The sequence below is a fragment of the Schistocerca piceifrons genome, chromosome X (assembly GCF_021461385.2).
Source record: "Schistocerca piceifrons isolate TAMUIC-IGC-003096 chromosome X, iqSchPice1.1, whole genome shotgun sequence".
NCBI lineage: Eukaryota > Metazoa > Arthropoda > Insecta > Orthoptera > Acrididae > Schistocerca > Schistocerca piceifrons.
The window spans coordinates 545,508,022-545,529,845 of record NC_060149.1 but is presented as its reverse complement, the minus strand read 5'-3'; the positions used below and the strand labels follow the sequence as shown (position 1 = coordinate 545,529,845).

The 21,824-nt window shown below is 37.0% G+C and overlaps 1 protein-coding gene across 1 annotated transcript in view; it reads left to right on the top strand.

The window, feature by feature from the left end:
* Positions 1-21,824, top strand: part of LOC124721781 — a 524,867-nt gene that overhangs the window by 339,470 nt on the left and 163,573 nt on the right. Inside the window, exons 21-23 of the mRNA XM_047246895.1 lie at positions 112-204; positions 4,682-4,774; positions 5,195-5,260. Coding sequence (XP_047102851.1) covers positions 112-204; positions 4,682-4,774; positions 5,195-5,260 — 252 coding nt within the window. The remainder of the gene's footprint in view (positions 1-111; positions 205-4,681; positions 4,775-5,194; positions 5,261-21,824) is intronic.

Below are 21,824 nucleotides of genomic sequence, written 5' to 3'. Positions count from 1 at the left end.
TTTTAATCTGTGTCATTGTACATAGAAGTGCCTTAAATGTAGCTGAACATTACATCACAAATTGTCTATTTTTCAGTGCATTTCATGCAAATCATTATTTTTTTGTTTCAGATATCTGGTTGTCCAACCACAGTTAGTGCTTCAAATAATGTTACTGAAGGAAACCAAGAGATATCTGATGATGTAGGCATTGTGAAGGATGAAGTAAGTATATTTCATGTCTGGATTGGTAAAGCAGTTTCTTTTCTATTACAGTATACAAAAAATACAGGTATGAGATGTATGTTGACATAAATGGCTGTATCTGTTGATTGCTTTGACTCAGAAGTTTAAAGTTTTCACACTACCAGGAGACTATAGCCCTTGGTATGTTTCATAAATTTGAACTTGATACCTTTACCTGTTCCTGAGGAAAAGAGGTCTTAACAGTTGGACGGACAGACAGACAGACGGATAACAAATCGAGTCCAATCAAATAAAATAAAATCGTTTTATTACATCTTTAAACATTTTACAATGTTCTTGATTTTGACATACAGAAATACATTAGTTACAGTACATAAAAACAAATATGTAGAAAATACATGGAGACTTTATACAAAGAATGTGACCTGCACCATGTTTGGTTAAAATATTTGCAATTCAGGTCTACAGGATTGTCAGATTCTCACAAACAAGTGTCAGTAGATAAGATGATCTTTACAGCATGTATAAAATCTTCAAGAGTATAAAAAGCTTTCTTTTAGCCATTTCTTTGTAATATTTTTAAAAGCAGACAGTGTAACACATCATATGCCTGTAAAGTTAATGAATCAAAAAACTTAACTGCCAAATACTGGTAGATGTTAATTCTCTTCCAGTCAGGGTGTATACGCTCCAGGACAATTGGGAAATCCAGGAAAGACCCGGGAAGTTTTTCATCCAGAAGAAAATAGGAAAAAAATCCAGCAATTTTTTAGAATTCCAGGAATTTTTCATTGTTTTAGTTTTGAGTTACATTTTTTTGTAATTTTGACTGATAAGAATTGATACTGTAACAAAGAATTTTAATTTAGTGTGCTACTGCAGAATAATACTACAGCAAAAAAACATAAACAGGAGAAAACATCAATATAAAACTTAAATTGCAAAGAAAATGTGCCATTTACAACAACAAAACAGTGCACACACAAGCATCTGCTGACAGCAAAATGTGTCAAAAGCTTTGGGACTAAGACTATGCAATACTTTGTAACAACAAACTGCTTTCAATGAACGTAGCGTCACAACTGTTTGAATTGGGTTTATTTGAGCAGTTGCCATCGGGTTCATGCGCAGGCGCTGAGCTGAAGTTGTGTATGAGTAGGGCTGCCTCCTGCTTCTTGCTACTTGAAGTGTGGCTGTTAAATGCGTAAGCAGTAGCTGCAAGCAGCTGCATGCTACCCGGAAAATTTTTTCTGGTGCACCCGAACTTTCAGATTCTCGCATTCATGGAGCAATCAGTTGCAGTGGGGAGTCGTCTTCACGTAACCTGTGTTTAGATTTTATGATTTGCTGTTCTCTCTTTGTTTACAACTCTCATGCCAGATGAAAGTAAATGGATTTCTGTGGATGGGAGCTATCAAATGAATTAAAATACATTCACATAATTACAGAAGGCTAAAATATGGTATTAGTTCCAGTTTTATGGTTTCATCTTATTTCCACATTTCTGGCAATCAAACATTAATTGCTTGCAGAGCAATGAAGTTATTTTTGTCAGTTTGCTAGAGAAATTTGGCTTTTATTAATCTTTTCCACGGAGGCAGTAAATTTGTTTGAAGTGAAGTGTTTCATTCCACACTATTAGCTAACTTCAACTGTTTGCTGAATTTCAAGTACGTATTTTCATCTTCTTGCTTGTAAAGCATTATGCCATAATAAAGTACCAAAATGAGACAATACATTACTGGTATGCCAAGAAAATTGGCTACTGGAAAACCACACTGAAAAAAACCTTAGTAGTATTTGACATATCTGCCTTCCATGAAACACAATGTTTTTTGATCACAAGACATGTTTCAAAACTTGCTTGGTACCTCCTCTAGGCTCGTTATTTCTTAATTTGTGTTGTTTACATCTTAAATTTACAGAATGCTTGCCATTCTTCAATAAATTATAGACTGGGAGCACACCATGTTTTATCATCATAACTCCTCACAAGGCTTTATATTTACTCCTGGAGTAGAGTATAAACTGCTAATTGTACAGTTTCTTGGCTTCACAAGTAACCTAGTTCTGCCAATTTACAGTTTCTTGGCTTTACAGGTAACCTAGTTAATTTTTATACAGTTTGAAAAGGTCATGAAAAGCTCGTTGTTCTTAGTTCCAGTGTATAGAAACAACTGTTGTTATTTATGTATTTTATTTTTGCAAGAAATTTGCATTCCTTCTTACTAGCATTTTGCAAGTATGTGTGCACATAAATTTGATTAAAAACACTATGGAAAAAAAAACTATGTTAAAGTTACCATATAGCAAAATATTAGGGTACTTTGAATTGTTGAGTCTAGTTCCAAGAACTGCTTTGTAATTTTGCATTCCTTATTTGGATAGGATGTGATAAAACAATTGTCCTTAGTACAAATATTCTGTATTTCCTCTTCGAACATCATGCCCCACTGCTGCACGTGGTGATGTGATGGACATGAAATTCCAAACAGAAATCGGCGAAAGGTGTATGAGCAGAACAAGCACAAAACACAGGCTGCCTGCATAATTTTAGCTGTGCATATGCAGCAATGCCTGTCATCTGGTGCTCTTTGGCAACTGCTCAAACCAACCTATTTCTAACAGGTTGTGGGGAAAATATTGTGAGTGGTGATCTGAGAAGTGTTACTTTCAAAACAAATTTTCTTTTACCCAAGATGAATTATGTTACATGTAAGATTGTGCGATGAATTTCTTAAATGACAGAGCATTTGACTTTCATTCAAAACTTGACACTTTGAGGACCAGTTACTTAAAAAATATTTCAGCCTAAAAGACCAGACATTTATGTCATCATTTAAAATTTTACTGGCACATTTGTGTTTAATACATTGTAAAGGTAAAGGATAAGACATGAAAAAAAAAAAAAAAAAAAAAACAGTATTATATGTGAAAGTTTAGCTTTTTTTCCTGTACTGTATGTATATTGATTTAAGCCATGAACTTTTCCTATTTGTGTGTTCACACTACTTAATAGTGATGTTGGTATCAGCTGACAACCTAATGTGCCATATGCTCTGAATATCTGCTGTCATTTGCTGGTGGGATAAGGTGACATAAGCTATGATTGGCTGACAGAAGTGCATCACAATCTCAATTTCAGTGTTTCGACAACTAGCCCACTGAGTTTGATGAAATTTGTACTTATACTTTTGTAATGTGACAATATGCAGTGTACATGTTGCTGCGCATCAAAGATCTTTCCAAAATGCATTATTTTTTTTTACTGGGTTTCAGTTCCTAAAATGTGGAAAGTTCTACACTTGTGTATAAAACCTTTACCTTTTAAAGGATAGATAAGTTTTACATGTCTGAGGGAAAGTATGCTGTCACTTAACACAAAGAAAGTGTATTTTCACCTGGGGAAAATGTGTGTTTTCACCTTGGAAAAAGAGTATTTTTAACTGAGAAATCTGGGAAATTTTTATGTTCCTTGTTCGCATACACATCCCATGTGATGTCTAGTTGCAGGTGTATGTTTTCTTTGTCATACCTCATGTAGGTGAATTTATTTTCTGAGGGTACCCTTTTCTTTCATGTATAATAAACAGTGGAAGAATGCACGATATGAAGTAAGTGTAATATTATCACTAACATAAGTTTTAAGTTTACCCAATACAAAAATGACCCTTGCTGTTTTTGTGTATATAAAATTTGAATGTGTCTCCCAAGTTAATCTTGAACCAAGGTGAATACCAAGGAGCTCTGCTGATTTAGTATCTCTTTCTATATTACATAGACTGAATAGAATACTTATTGTTTTGTCAGGTTTGATTCTTCACTCATTGATTTCAAACCAGTCATTAAATGCTCGTAATTGTTCTTCACTTTGTGATTTTAATTTGTCTAAGTCCTTCTAGGTATTGTAAAAGTAGTGTCATCTGCACAAAGTGATCCTATAAGGATTCTGCTTTTCCAGATTTAAGTATAGAACCCCAAAAAGAATGATGATATAATCAGAAATGAACTAAATGTACGCACTGTAGAAGAAGAGTCAGAAGAAAATAGAAGTTGAATGGAACATCTACAAACAATGGATAGTGAAAAATTGCCAGTAAAAATAAAGAAATAGCAACCAAAAGGAAAATGAGACCCGGGAAGACTGAGGAAAATATGGGAATCGTAGCTTGTAATACACAGCGTAAAATGGAAAGTAAAGAAGAGATGAGGAAGTAGAAGAAAAAGTAGTTGTTCAACTTTATTATGAAAATAGATTCAAGTAATATGTCACTTAAAATCCAAAGAAAAGTGTGGAGTGGTCATATTACACTAAGAGTGTTGATACATGTGGAACATGCTCTGTTGTAGTATAAAGTGAAGTGCTAGCAAATCAGTAAGATTTTAATCCTTGTCATTACATGTGGAAGTGTGTTAAATGAGGCTTTACAGTACCCCACAAATTTCTATTATGTTTTTAGTATATTTCATGAAAATAAGTATTTCTTGGTTTCAGAACTGTGATTGTCCAGCTGTAGTTAGTGCTTCAGATACTGATACTGAAGGAAACCAAGGGGTAACTGCTGCTCTAGACAGTGTGAAGGACGATGTAAGTATATTTTATGTTTGGATTGTGAAAGCAGTTGCTGTTCTCTTACATTGTGCAAAAATGTGGAGGTGTGAGATCTGTTGTTAAACTAACATATTATACTAAGGTTTTTATGGAAATAAGCTGAAACAATGAAATGTTCAATCATTATACAATAATTTGAAGCTTAGTGGTGTAGTAGTTACTTTACTTAGCACCTGTAAACCTTTTGAAAAAGGGGAGGGGAGTTTAATTCATATTTTGCTGTGAAGAATGGTTTTGAAACAGTGCTCTGTTTACAGGTTATAGGTTGCTCTAATAGACATCATAGTAGTTCAAAATCATAACAAATCTGTAATCTGAACAAAGACCCTTTATTCTAAGGTTAACACCACTAAACATAAAACAATGTGGAAGACTAATTGATATACCCCATTTCAGGAATCTGAGACTTCCTTTGTGAAAGAAGAAACAATAGTAGACTACACAGTAGATCCAGATGACTCGGTAAGAATTCAAGATATATATACACTATGTGATCAAAAGCATCCGAACACCTGGCTGAAAATGACTTATAAGTTCCTGGCACCCTCCATTGGTAATGCTGGAATGCAGTATGCTGTTGGCCCACCCTCAGCCTTGACGACAGCTTCCACTCTCACAGGCATATGTTCAATCAGGTGCTGGAAGGTTTCATGGGGAATGGCAACCCATTCTTCATCAAGTGCTGCACTGAGGAGAGGTATAAATGTCAGTCAGTGAGGCTTGGCACGAAGTCGTTGTTCCAAAACATCCCAGAGGTGTTCTATAGGAATCAGGTAATGACACTGTGCATGCCAGCCCATTACACGGACTTTATGTTGTGTAACCACTCCGCCACAGGCCGGGCATTATGAACAGTTGCTCGATCATGTTGAAAGATGCAATTGCCATCCTCGAATTGCTCTTCAACAGTGGGAAGCAAGACCATGCTTAAAACATCAATGTAGGCCTGTGCTGTGATAGTGCCATGCAAAAAAAACAAGGAGTGCAATCCCACGACACGACATCACCATAACCCTACCACCACTGAATTTTACTGTTGGCACTACACACACTGGCAGATTATGTTCGCAGAGCATTCGTCATACCCACACCCTGCCATCAGATTGCCACATTGTGTACCATGATTCATCACTCCACGCAACATTTTTCCACAGTTCAATTGTCCAAGGTTTACGCTCCTCATACCATGCAAGCCGTCATTTGGAATTTACCAGTGTGATGTGTGGCTTATGAGCAGCCGCTCGACCATGAAATCCAAGTTTTCTCACTTCCCACCTAACTGTCATAGTACTTGCAGTGGATCCTGATGCAGTTTGGAATTCCTGTGTGATGGTCTGGATAAATGCCTGCCTGTTACACATTACGAATCTCTTCAACGGTCAGCGGTTTCTGTCAGTCAACAGACGAGGTCGGCCTATATGTTTTTTTGCTGTACATGTCCCTTCATGTTTACACTTCACTATCACATTGGAAACAGTGGACCTAGGGTTGTTCAGAAGTGTGGAAATCTTTCACAAAGATTTATGACAAAAGTGACACCCAATCACCTGACCACGTTCGAAGTCCATAAGTTCCACGGAGTGCCCCATTCTGCTTTCTCACAATATCTAATGACTACTGAGGTCGCTGATATGGACTACTTGGCAGTAGGTGGCAGCACAATGCACCTAATATGAAAAATGTATGTTTGTGGTGGTGTCCGGATACTTTGATCACATATGGTATATATACACTGATTTTTAGTTTTATTACGTCATTAGTCATTACTTAATATGTTCCATATGCCTTTTGCATTATGAGCCATGCTGTGCTAACAGATAGAAACATTTGTTGTTAGAGGCTTGAATTTTCTACAGTGTAGAAATAGGTTCAAATGCCAATGTGGTTTTTCTTGCGTATTACGAAAAAATACATTTTAATTGATACAACACACTAGAGATCTCTTGAAAATACATTATTTCTGGTTCATGCAAAAGTGGCAGAAAATGTGACAGCATTTAAAACTGTTACTGTAGTGGAGTTAATTGGAAATGGGTTATTTTTGACTGATGTCACATGTAGGCCATCATTTATTTGTGTGGGAAGTTAAGTCATTTTTAGGTTGTACTAGAAAATCAACATTGAAGACAAAATCAGGATCCAATCACACTATTAAAATACCTTTCAGTTATCAAGATTATTAAACTTATGCCCACATATTTATGACATGTTTACATGGGAATGGTAAAACTGACAAATCTGTTTACATTTTACAAAAAAATGATGCTTTCACATTAAATTACTAAAAATACTACTTTTGCATTGTTTACTTGAGATAGTCATTTCTCTAGTTACAGAAAATTGTTACCTATAAGCTATAACAAGATACTTTCTTGAGAAACTTTCTCCTGACCCTGATGTAAGTTAAAAGAATACTGCGTATATGAAAACAGTGTAACAAACCCTGTATAAATAAAACTTTCATTGCAGAAGTGCTATTTAAAGAAAAAAAAAAAAAAAAAAAACTATAATTTGTTGTCCGAAGTCTACTTTTACGCTGTTGCTTATCATAGAATCTTGATGTAATGAAAATGCAAGGGAAATATCTTCAACCCACTCTGGAGAATAATGGATACTGTACAGTGGTCATATTGTGGTTTCACTGTTAAAGTCATTTTAACTTGTGGTCTTCCCTTTGAATAAAATTATGGTTTTTCTCTTTTCGTGGTTATGGCAAATAAGGACTGACAATAATCTGCTAACATGCTGCATTTCCACCACCCTACAAACCACTTTTCCATTACTGCAATGTCTTGTTGAAAGCATTCCCCATGTTCATCGCTTATATCCCCCAAAGTTTGAGGTGGACAAAGTCCAGATGAAAATCAAGCAAATGTAATTTTGGTGCCGTATGGCACTTCATATGTTGGAAACAGGTGATCATGTTATTCACAATCTCTTTATAGTCATCAGATTTGTGGTTTCCAATAAATTGCATACACACTGACTTGAAGGCATTCCCTGTACCTTTTTCAGTCTCACTTAATGAGTTGGCAAAATCTGTATCTCGCATAAGCTGTCGTACTTGGTGGCTAAAAAGTACTCCCTCTTTAATCTTTGCATTGCTTTTAGTGGGGAATCTTTCTTCCCAGATTTGCAAAAGCTTCCCCTTCTCTGTCCAGCATCTTCGCAAATGTCTGTGTTAACCACTTTTTAATATACAGATGTGGGAGATACACATCTTCAGAGTTTACTAACGATTTATATGACATACTCCTTTTACCCAGAATGTAGACGTTTCACTTAGCCTGCTCTTTACATAAGTAATGTTCTTTGTTGTTGTGGCTGCTCCACTCGCACAGAAAGCAACAGTACTTCATATAACCTGGTTGCATACCAGTTGATAATCCTGTTACTTTCAGATCTGCACACAATTTCCAGTTATACATATCATAGTATAAGTAACTGAGTAAAACTCGCAATGTTTCATAAGTCTCTTTCATGTTAATCGAGTATCGGACTGGAACTGAGAGATATTTCTTACTATTATGGAGGAGGACTGCCTTTAAATTTGATCTTGAGGAATCAGTAAAGTGTCTCCATTCTTTAGGGTTGTGAATGTGACACAGTGTTCCAAACAAATGGCTGATGTCACTGCTGTACAAAAACCCATTGGAGGAAAAGGAAAAGGTTGTTTCAGTCACATTCTGACACCTACTATATGAAGTCACTTTAACTCTCTGAATGAGCAAATTCCATCCTTGTAGTCACGAAGTCAGTAACTCAGGTTGTGCCTGTGACAGAGTCAAGCCCCAACAGAGTTCATTAAGTTCTCCCGGTATAATGTGATGTGGTGATGTTGATTGTAGTGGCAAATACTCTTGATCTGGAACAACATGTGTTACACTGGTTGCTGCTGCTGTTTTGTTCCCACTGCTATCGGATAACATCTCTATACGTTGTTCATCAATGGTCCAATCACTTGGTGGCATAGGAGATGGAGAAGCATCATGAGGAACTGTCTTCATGGCTGAGGGCAGGTTTGCATATAGTTTTCATTTTGCAGTTTACACTTTCACCTTGGTCAAGCAAAGTAGCAGTCATTGTCTTCTGTTTGCAGCATGTTTTGTTACCATAAATGACACTGATGTTCAAGAACCCTGCAACGACTAACACAAGTTGCTTGCACATGTGCTACAACAAAGATAAGGAGGAAAGGCCTTACCTTGGTCCCCAACTGTGCAGCCAAAACCCTATTTTAACACTTTTTGGTGGACTGACCCAAAAAACAGTAAAATGTAGGAAAGTATAAAGTACAGGGAAGCATGGAAATACAACAAATGAAAATGAGTAAATTGCTCGTACTGTCATTCTCTTTATGTCATTCAAAATATTAAATTAAAACAATTTAAATTTTGTCTATTTAAAATATCTGAAGAAGTTGTTTTTGTTTCCTTATAACAGCAGTTAGCTCTGCTTGTCTCTCCACACTATACAAATCATCAGTCACAAAAGCAGTGGTCAAGTGCTGACACACACACACACACACACACACACACACACACACACACACACACACACGTATGTGGGTTTTGCGTTTCCCTCTTCATTCTAATTGTGTCCAACGGTGTAAATTAAAATGATATTCGTGTTCTAATGTGAGACTTATTGTTGATAATCATTGTAAAATTAAGCAAATAAAACTTGAAACACAGTATTGTGTAAAACACTAATGTTGGCAGTTTTCATAAATGGAGAACAGTTGGCAGGAAATCTACAGCTTATTGCCAACAAGGAGGTCACTTGGCTCGGGTATGTCGTGGGTGAGAAAATGGACAGACACTGTCGTCATGCTATGGGGTATCTTGAGCAGGAATGTGTACGTCTGACATCAAGTCATACCAACCTAAGACTGCCAGCATAGTACAGATTAGCATATTTCATGCAGAGGTAACGACAGTTTGCTAAAGCCTATTATAGAGACAGCAATCTTCAAAAGCAGTGTTTATTTGTGTAAAGGATTGTGAAATTAAATTAAAGCTCTTGTAATGCAACACAAGGAGCAGAAGAAAAGTTCCTACTAGAGTCACTATCATCAGATCATGAGTGTCATTAAGGCAGTGACTTAGCACACTTTCCCACCCTTCCAAACATTGCTAACCTACGATACTGGCTGCCTTGACTCAACACGCTGACAATGAAAATCTTTCTTACCACACTACATTACATGATCAACAACTTTGTGTATAGTCTGCATTTTCTGCTTTGCTCCAAGCAGTATTGCTCGTCTGTATGGGACCCTTACCAGTTGGGTCTGATTCAAGAGATTGAGAAGGTCCAAAGAAGAGCAGCAAGATTTGTGACTGGTACATTTAGCCATCTCAAGAGCATTACAAATCTCATAGAAAGTTTGAAGTGGGACACATACAACATGCTAAACGTAAGGGGCTGCTCACTAAATTCCAAAATCCGATCTACACTGAGGATGTAAAGCATATATTATTACCACCAACTTTCAAATCGTGCAATGATCACCATTCAAAGATAAGGGAAATTAGTGATTGTACTGAGGTATTCAGAAAGTCATTTTTCCGTCGCGTGATCTGCGAGTGGAACAGGGGGGGGGGGGGGGGCTGACTCTGAGAAGGAATATAATGCACTTTTAGCAGAACTCTGCATAAAAATTGATGTCAAAGGAAACTTAAAATGTGGGAAATGTAACATGGAATCATTAATGATGGGAAAGCATTTTATTGAGAGAATAGGACTTCTGTTGGGACCGATAAAAATTAATATAAAAAAAGAGGAAAACGTAAAATGCGACAACATAAAAATGAGTTTTTACTGCAGTACACCTTCTTAACTGCATGAGTAAGTTATACCTTTGGCTCTTCACTCTATATTACCCACATGTGTAACAAACATATTGAAGTTATTTACACATATCTAGATATTTTGTCCAGAAGTTTCTGACAGAATATACTCATATATCACACTCTTGACATATGCACAACATGCGATACAATAGTGACTGCCATTACAATACAGCACCAATACTCTTTTGTCAAAACTGCATGAAAACTCACCGTGTGGTAGCACAAGGCAAAATTGTGACTCCTTTTATGATAGCTAACACAAGATGGACAGACACAGAGATAAGAATAAAATAGAGAAGAAAGTTACTGAGTTGCATGTGAATTGAAACTTATTCCAATTAAATTAAAGAATATTTCTATAACAGAGAAAAGAAATCAATATCCAGAGGAAACTGTACATGATGGAGAAAAACTGAAAATCAAATATGAATTCAGCATATGACAGTTGTCAATAATCACCTGTCTTCATGCAGAGGGCAAAAAGTGTGTTGTGCAGTGCTTACAGTGGTTCCTATGGCCGCATTGAAAGGAAAAGTACCTGTGAAACTGTTTGTTTTCATTCAGTGGCCCAGGCAGTTTCCCAGCAAGTGATCTGTGCTGGAAAAACCATTAAGGGATCAGTACTATCATGCAGCATCTCAAGGATATTAAAGTGTTTCTTTGTGAGGAATTGTACAACCATCATTTAGCATGTATACTTAGCTGTATCGCTGAGTATTCAGCCTATTTTTTATATCATAAGTGACCTGTACCATGTTAAGTGGTTGTTCATAGTATTTTGTTCAATCTGTGCGGTTTCCAGTTGGTTAGTGAGCCCAGTCATAGAGGTAGAGATGCCCAAACTCTGTGCAGTGATAATTTACAAACTTTAAAAAGCATCCTATACATAATTCTAATCCAATACAACACCAAGCCAGCTATCTATGTGGGAGAGATATCTGTTTTTGCCTGATGTTATCCTCATGAAATTAAGAGCAGTAACCAGCTGTTGTAGCAGTCATCCTATTGCTGGATTTTGTCAGTATAGACAAGGATCCTTATATATCCAAAAATGTGTCTTCAGTAGGAAATAAAATTTCAGTTTTAGATTTACTGGATATTTTGCCATGCAGCTGCTGGTAATTGATTAATGTAGAATATTATTCAACAGATGATGATGATGTTAGGTTTGTGGGGCACTTAATTGCGCACTCATCAGTGCCCGTACAAAGTCCCAATTTTTTCATAGTCCAATTTTTTTCACAGTCCAATGTAGTCACTGTCATGAATGATGAGGATGATGATGAAATGATGAGGACAACACAAACGCCCAGTCCCCGGGCAGAGAAAACCCCCAACTTGGCCGGAATTGAACCTGGTTATTCAACAGAGAAAATTTATACAGATGACCACCTAATTCCACTAATTAATAACTGTTGAATGTGAAAGTTAGATATAGTTTTCAAATTACACATTGCACTAAAATCTAGTTTTTATCTGATATGTGGCATTGACAGTCCTTTCGTTTTATTTTGTATGTTATTTTGGGATACCAGTGCATCATACACACTCAGTCATAAAACACATAATTAAATTAAGTGAAGAATAAATAAATTTAATAATGATTAAATAAATTTAAAAATGAGAACAGTGTATCTGTACACATTCAGATTGAGGTGTTTCATAGATTCCCTAAATCACATAAGGCAGGGATGGTTCCTTCGAAAATGGCACGGCCGATTTCCAACCCAATTTTCCCCAACTGGAGCTCATACTCGTTATCTAATGACCTCATTTTTCAATAGGATGTTAAATCCTAAATTTCCTTCCCTCTTTCACATCACGATGGATTGGCCTCCCTGTCATGAGACATCATTTTAAGAATAGTTTTACCTAAACCCCAAGTGGCTAAGCCTATTAAAGAAAGTTAAATGTGTCATCAACCCGATGCTTGGTTTAAACTGCACAGTAATTTACTAGGCATGTTTGTATTGGAGGTGGTATATCCTTGCATTCTTCCTTACCCAATCAATGATATGGGGAGCTGCAGTTTAATGTCGGGTTTGAACTGTGAAGCACTTTACTATTCTGTGTATACAAATCATTTCCAGAGGTGAAATAACTAAAAAATGACATAAAAACATTGTGAGATTCACTGGAGTTTGAACCTCAGAACTTTATATTTGTAGCCTGACACCTAAACCATTTAATCACTGAGCCATGGTGATCCTAATTACAGTTTTATGAATCTTAGATATCTTTGCAGAGTAGGAGTTTGTTAAGGAAAAAGCTGTGAAACTAAACTTCAAAATATGTCGATTACTACTGACTGTTTTCAGTTCTCCTGGAAACTGAAAATGTATGCTTAAGAATAATGTCTACTTTTCTGATTGAAACGCTTTAATATACTCCGCATCTACTGAGCTTTGTCTTTATGTAAACAGCTGTTCCTTGCAAACAAGTGTACTTTGTTAACAACGAAAGGCATGAAATATTAGGTTCACTACACTGTCTCAGTATATAAATTTCCAGGGTATTAAATAGTGCTGTACTGCTGTTTCTGAGTTAATATTGCATATGACATATGACAGTGTGTATCAGTGGGTAAGTGTCAGACACATACAAAGGTCCATAGTTGGTGCAAGAACTTTTTTCTCTCAGTTACTGCTCCTGTCACCTCTGTCAGTGAGTATCATGTGTGAAAAATGTAAATTGTCAGATGTTAAACTGTATGCCCCTCAACACTGTCTGGATAATTCTGTTCAAAGGTTAAAAGAATTTGAGGGGACTATGCCTAATAAAGTACTGAGGTCTTCAAACTAATATTCAGGCTGTTCTCATAAATATGTTTCACCCTTATGTTTTCATATAATTTGTTCAGCAGCAGTGAAATTTGACGAAGTTAGCTGTAGTCGAGGCAGATTAAGAAGATCCGTGACAGTTGGAAAGGCCTGGGTGTGGTGGTTCCCACCTCAACCAATCACATAATTCAATTATGTAAACATCTCTTTGGTAATGCCTCAGTGTTGTCGCAGCTCTATAGGAGGCTAACTCCAGCTGTTTGCAAGTCACAGTTGGAAGCTGACAACAGCACTGCTAGCTGTCGGGGATCTTCTTATGCTGTCTCAACTGTAGTTCCATACTTAAAACTGTGTGAAGAAAAGTTTCTTGATTATTATTTCATCATTGTGTGTAAAAATATGCTGCAGATTTCTGTGCATATCTCCTTGTCATGTATTGGCTGTATTGAGGCTCCATTGCAGGTCAATGGTATATAAAAAGTGCACTGCAAATATTCTGCACTAGGTTTTAATCTGAACTTATTGCATTGATAAATGGCAAACAGACTTCATGTGTTTTTTGGAGGAAATATGACTATAACAATAATAACTTATTTCCATCTGCTTTCTCTGATTTTTAAAAAGTTTATCAGTGGATATGGAATCAATAATTATGGTATGAGGAACTGATTCGGGTTGTTATGGTAGCAAAATTATTGTACCTGAACTTCTGAAGAATGTTATTATAGTGTTCCCAAATATGTAGAATAGCATCATCTGCAAATAATATTGTTTCATGATGAAGGCTACTTCCAATGTATGAAACTCTCCACTCAAAAAATAATTTTTGTGTTTTTTTTTAATATAGTGCACACTCTAATAATCTTTAAACTTGTAAACCTTCCACTTTATTGTTTGTGGGTGCTATGTACACTAGTACATATTTCAGTTACTAAAACAAAGCCGGCCGGTGTGGCCGTGCGGTTCTAGGCGCTTCAGTCTGGAACCGCATGACCGCTACGGTTGCAGGTTCGAATCCTGCCTCGGGCATGGATGTGTGTGGTCTCCTTAGGTTCATTGGGTTTAAGTAGTTCTAAGTTCTAGGGGACTGATGACCACAGATGTTAAGTTCCATAGTGCTCAGAGCCATTTGAACTAAAACAGTTTCTTATTGTGCGGGATGTGGTATTTCTACAGCCAGGAAAAGTGGCACTGTGCCTAGAAGTTAACAATGCATTGTCAGATATTGCAGGAAGTTCTGCATTTTAGGGGCATGCATCTCCTGTACAGCATTGTGAAATATCTGCAGTCGAAGAGAAGGAAGAAGATAGTATTGATACTGAGGAACATGACTTTGTTAGTATTTTTAGTATAATATTTATTGATGTATTTATTTTGAGGTTAGTTACATGGCTGCATTGCTGAAAGTTGTGTTTACTTTGATTTTCAATTTCTTTGTTGTTTCAAGTAACAATCCTAATAACAGGAATGGTTTTGTTTAATAGGAGCTGTAACCCCTTTATGTAGCATTGTTGTTGTTGGACTATCCATCACTCAGAAATTAGCTAAATCTTAAAGATGAGCCAGTAATGTGTTAGTCCATTGAACTATGTATTTAAACTTAGTTGCTATATGTTTCATATTATTTCTTTCCTGTGTAAAAATATTTAAATACCAGTTCCTAGCTTACTTTCAAGTAATCACTACCACTGTGTTACACTGTAATGCATGTTCAGCGAGATTTATAAGTTATATTCAGGTTCTTTGATTATGTCTTAAATAGGACATCTAACCAAGGATATTACTAGTTTACTCTGAAAAATGCTCTACATCAATGGGTGGAAATATTCAGAATCTGTGAGAAGAGCACATGCTAATAGAAATTTGTTTCACAATGTTATTTGTTATATAAAGGAAGGAGTAGAGCAAAGGAGAAGACATCAAAGTATCAGAGGCTCTAAAAAAAATCGATATGAGTTCAAGTGAAATGGATATAAAAGATGAAATAAGTGCAGTCAGCATAACACCACACACAAGACTAGAATCTAGGGAAGCGTCTTCTGTTTCTGATTCTGTTGTACCCCATCTCATTATATTTTCCACCTATATGCAACTATTACTCCCAATGTCCCATACAATCTCTTTTTTTATTTTTAGGTTTTTGTCTTCATTTACAATTTTTTACCTCCACTGTTCCTTCCAGTACCAAATTAACTGCTACTGAATGCCATAGCAGAAGCAGAATTATTAAATCTGTGTTTTGATCCTGTTTCTCAAATGAAGTGATTCAAGATCAAGGGTTGTATGACAGTACAACCATCTTGAGGCTGAAACAAGTTTTCTTTTTTATAATTGCAAACTTTTGTAATAATCATTGGTTAAGTAATTAACACATTGGGGAGCAGTGAGGTTCAAACCCATATTTGTCCATCCAGGTGTAGAATTTCAGTTGGTTCCATACATTAATTAAGACAGATCTACCTACTGTGTCACAGGTTTCCTCACCCTACCCATATGTGCACTGATAAACTGGAATACTGTCACCATCTCTGTTCCATAGAATTAAGTACTTACAGGATACATGAAGGTTACATGATGTGGTATCAAAGATACATTACAAGCTCCTCATTCAGGGCCGGCTGGGATGGCCGAGCAGTTCTAGGAGCTACAGTCTGGAGCTGCGCGACCACTACGGTCGCAGGTTTGAATCCTGCCTTGGGCATGGATGTGTGTGATGTCCTTAGGTTAGTTAGGTTAAGTAGTTCTAAGTTCTAGGGGACTGATGACCTCAGAAGTTAAGTCCTGTAGTGCTCGGAGCCAATCCTCATTCAGGTCATGAGTTCCAAGGATGTCTATCAGCTGCCGTGTCATCCTCTGCCTTGTGGCATCATGCGGATGCAGTTTGGATGGGGATGTGGTTAGCACACTACTCTCCCGCCTATTTTTCAGACTTTCCATATTGTGGAACCACTACTAATTAGTCAAGTAAGTCCTCACTTGATATCACAAGGCTGAGTGCCCCACTTACCAGTCCTCTCACCAAGGAAAAAACTGTGGCAGTACTGGGAATCGAACCCAGGCCCTCTGCATGGCAACCATCTAAGCTGACAGTAAACTATGGAGACAGACAAAGATGCATTACAGGTGCTAAAAATGCAAAGAAATCTGTCATCATGGCCTGGTGACTGAGAATGAGTATGAAGAAAAAATCACCTCACCTCTGATGTTCCAGTGCTTTTGTCATTAGCATCCATTTTTAGTGTCTGAAATTGAGCATTGCTACAGGTGACACTTCTGAAATATACAGATAGCTGTCACAACAATTTGTTTATTAACTGTGAAACAGAACTCAGTGCACAGTTTCAAGGGATGTGGTGTCCACACTACTTGATTACAAACTGAAAAGTCAATCCAGACTCACAATGGCGTGATCCGTGAAAGCGTAGTTGCTGACAAGCAGATAGGGAGCTCATGGAAATGGAGACAAAAGGCCCCACAGCCTTGAGCTTGAGGGCAGCTGAGACCCATGTCCAGTGCAGTGTGGCACCTGAAAGTGCCTGATGGAAGTCAAGTGACACGTTGCACTCGAGGGCTGCCAATGGAAGTCCTGTGATGTGTTGCACTTTATGTCAGCTGATGGAAGTGCAGCGAGTGTCAGACAGCAGGTGCTCATGGCAATGGCAAAGGTGACTTCACTGGATGGGCTGTAGATATGGCCAGCATAGAGCATGGAGCATGTACTGGCCCAAGCAGCCACCAGCAGATGGATACTTCAGTGGCGTTTAGTCAGCAGGTGATTTCATTTAGGAAAGGAGGGTTGTGCCACCCAGTGCCATGGAGACTGTGTGAGGCTTACTTGAAAACAGCTTGATGAGTTGTGTTGATGTCTGCTGTTTACGTGCGATCTCATGGTGTAATGTTACTAGCAGGCCAGGGCTGCATCTACCCATGGTACACATCTGTAAGAATGGTGACCGTGTTGTAAGGTGTCAGCCCAGCATGTACAGTGCTGTTAGAAATGGACAAATACACGTAAATGATGGGATACTGAAAGATCTGTGAATATTCCAAGAATGTCTGTGTTAGAGACTTGTCTGTGCCGTGAAGTGGACTGAATAACTGTCTAAAGTAAAAAATGACTGTGTAGTTTACATGCTGTTTTAATTTTTGATTAATATAAATAAGGCATCACAACAGAAAAACTGTATATTGACTACGTTTGTTGCACAAGATGATCATGTACAATTGCAGTAGCCACAGAAACATAGCAACTGCACCATGAAATAATTGAAACAAGTTGCCTGGTCTCCTAAATCACCCAATACTGCGTGTGAATAATAATTTCACACTATATTGTCTTCTGGGAGGGTGTCTTGACAAATGTACCATTGAACATACATAGGACGGTGGTGATAGTATTATGCTATTTGGCACATCTACATAGGCCTTGTGTTGTAGAAAGCATAGGAAAGGCGTGGATGAGCAAAATATCATTGCTGGGCTCTTGAAACCCTCTGTGGATGATTAATTCTTTTTTACAGGAATGACAGTTCTAAAAAAATTTCATGCCTCAAGGCCCTATGTTATGGTAATGTGTATCATCACTTACTGGTTCTTTAACATACTTCATGAACTCTTTGTTGGTAATTATGTAGGACTTGGACTGTACAATTTTCTTGAATAAAAAATTAACTTTCAACATATAGCAGTGTTGTCTCATGTGAAGCTGTAGATCCACGAAATATGTTTCAACAGAAAATCATGCTACCATTAACATTGTTAAAGTAGTTTGCTTCCAAAACCTGCTGCTTTTGGAAATGGTCATTTCTTGGTTATAAATGTTACTCTGTGCATTTTCACCTTGTGAATTCAATGGTGAGAACATTTGTCATCAGTTCTTACTATATGGTGTTTAAACTACTCTCAAAAGTTCAAGGTTTTTTTCCAAAACCTGCTACTTTTAATGATCTGAAATGAAATTTTGTTTCCATCTCATGGCTATTTATTTTCTGTGCCAAAAATCAGCTGTTTTGCTATACTAAATGTAGGGCAACACAGCATTAATTAGAAAACCTGCTATTTAAGTTCTGAAGAAAATTCTCAGAAAATGTTCATTCCCAAAAATGGATAGCTTTGTGATATATTCAGTTGTGGTTGGCAAACTTGTGTTTATTGTTGGACACCTGTCACATTGTTAGCACTGTAATAATGCCGTTATTTCTCTTCTAGTATGAACATCTTGTTATAAAGAGCATTCAGCTTGTGGTAATTATGAGTTTGTTGAAATATGTTTGAAAGTGGAGATTTTGCTGACATTGTAGAAGAAATAGAAAAGGAGAAGAGTCAAAAAAGAGGTATCAACAAATAAGGATGAAATAAAAACCAAATGGAAAATAGAAAAACTGACTAAAAGAAACAAAGGGTGGAAAGTATATTGTAATCATAAAACTACCCACTTGTGTAAAACTAAGGAAATTGCTAGGAATGACATTGGAGTGTTTCACTATAAGGTTTAGACTTTGCAAGACAATGCATTCAACAGACTATTCAAGTAGCCACGATCCACACACATTCTTCAGAAAATCGAAAAAGAAACTGTTTATAGAGCACCATCTACACTGTTCAGATACAATAGGGACCTTTGAGGGTGTATAAAAAACATTTCTTGGAATTTTAAGCATAGTAAGGTCCAAAGTTGAGTATGATGCTAAGATGATTATGGAAGAAGATGCAGAGACGAAAGGGAGAAGAGGTGGCTCTCAAGTGACTGAAAAGATGAAATTGCTTAAAGAGGAAACAAAAGGTCATATTATATCATATTAAAAACTCATAAAACATCTACATCTACATGATTACCCTGCAATTCACAATTGTGTGACAGAGTGTTCATTGAACCATCTATAAGCAACTTCTCTGCTGTTCCACCCTCAAACAGTATGCTGAAAAAACGAACATTTAAATATTTCTCTGTGAGCTCCAGTTTCTCTTATTTTATTGTGATGACCATTTCTCACTATGTAGGTTGGTGCCAACAAAATATTTTCACCCTCTGACGAGAAAGTTGGTGTTTGAACTTTCACAAGAAGGTACTGCCACAGCGAAAAGCGTCTTTGTTTTAATGACAGCCACCCCAATTTGTGTGTCTTAGCCATGTCTTTCTTTCCCCTGTTTTGTGATGGTAAAAAATGAGCTGCATTCTTTGAATTTTTTTGATGTCCTCAATCAATCCCATCTGATGTGGATCCCACACTGCACAGCAATTCTCCAGAAGTAGGTGTTCATCCAATAAATCAGTCTTTGGTTTGCTTTCCCCCACAAAAGTATCTGTCTGATCATTCCAGTTTAAATTATTTGTAATAGTAATCCCTAAGTATTTAGTTGAGGTTTTACTGTCTAGATTTGTGGGATTTATCATGTAACAGAAGTTTAACAGATTCTTTTTAGTTCTCATGTGGATGACTTCACATATTTCATGATTTAGAATCAATTTCCAATTTTTGCACCATACCAGTAGACTCTAAATCATTTTGCAATTTGTTTTGATCACCTGACGACATTACTTGGCGGTAAATGACAGCATCATCTGCAAACAAATTAAGACATCTTCTCAAATCGTATTCTAAATCCTTTATGTAGATCAGGAACAATAGAGAGCCTATAACGTTTCCTTGGGGAATGCCAGATATTACTACTGTTTTACTTGATGACTGTCTGTCAGTTATTATGAACTTCGGCCTTTCTGACAGGAAATCCCAAGTCCAGTCACACAACTGAGATTATACTTCATAGACACACAATTTAATTGCAAGTTGCTTGTGAGGAAGGGTGTCAAAAACTTTCTGGAAATCTGAAAATGTGGAATCAATTTGACATCCGCTGTCAATAGCACACATTACTTTGTGAGAATAAAGAGCTAGTTGTCTTTCACAAGATTGATATTTTCTGAAGCCTTGTTGGCTATTTGTCAGTAAGTTGTTTTCTTTGAGGTGACTCATAATGCTCGAGCACAGTATGTATTCAAAAATCCTACTGCTAATCCACATTAGTGATATGGATCTGTAATTCAACGGATTACTCCTTTTTCCTTTCTTGGTGTTAGTTTCACTTGTGCAACTTTCCAGTGGCGGAGTACAGATCTGTCTATGAGTGAGTGGTTGTATATGATTGCCAAGTACAGAGCTATTGTATCAGCATACTCTGAAAGAAATCGGAGTGGTGTACTATCTAGACATGAAGCCTTGCCTTTCTCAAGTGTTTTAACCTGGTTCACTACACCAAGGATATATACTTTTAAGTTATTAATGTTGGCAGTTGTTCTTGGTTCGAATTCTGAGATATTTACTTCATCTTGTGAAGGAATTTTGGAAAACCATGTTTAGTAACTCAGCTCAAAGCATAAATGGTTGCAAAAACATACTTGACCTCTTTGCAACAAATAATCCCAACCAAATAAGGAGCATCTTGACAGATACAGGGATTAGTGACTGCAAGGTAGTTGTAGCTAAACTGAATGGTCAAACCTACCAAAAATAAATGCAAAATATATCTATTTAAAAAATCAGATAAAAATTCACTTAAAACTTCCTTCCTTGAGACAGTCTGTATTATTGTTGATGGAATAAACTGTAGAATCAACTGTGGTCCTTCAGTACAGAGCTGAGGGGAGGATCTTAATCAAAGGCTCAGACGGTTCTGCAACTGTATAAGTTGCAGATTCTTCGACTTGTGCCATAAGGTTCTGGATTTCAAGGTTCCGTTAAACAGGTCAGGAGTCCACTACATGCAGGAAATGGCTACACAGTTCTGAACACAGCTTTTCCAAAAATTTTCTGCAACAGCTAATGTGACAACTCACATGCAATGGAAATATTTTATCCCTTATAACTATGAACAGGTCTGATCTTATCAACATTGTCAGTATAGAGACAGGGATTAGTTAACTTGATGTCATCATTGTGACTATGGCTGCTAAACTTAATAACTGCATCAAGAAGGCTAGGAGAGTATTTACGCTAGAAAGAGCAGATAAGCAGTTGTTAGGATCATACATAGACAATGCATGGACACAATTTAGTTCCAGTATGATGGATGTAGACAAATTAGGGCCAATGTATAAACTCATTGCAGATCATGCTCTGGAGAAGTATGTGCTGAGTATGTGGATTAAGGACTGAAAAGACCCACCATAGTTTAATAACAAAATTTGGAAAAATCAAGGAAGCAGAAATTTTGGTTCTTTTGGTTCAAGAAAAACCACAGAAATGCCAACAGGCAAAAATTAGTAGAAATTCATGCAGAAGGATGTACAGTCATATCATCATTTGACCATCACACAGACCTCGGTATGGAGACCATAGTAATAGTCATCCCCAGCAGTGAGAACCAACTGAAAGATTTGAAAACAAGTAGGTC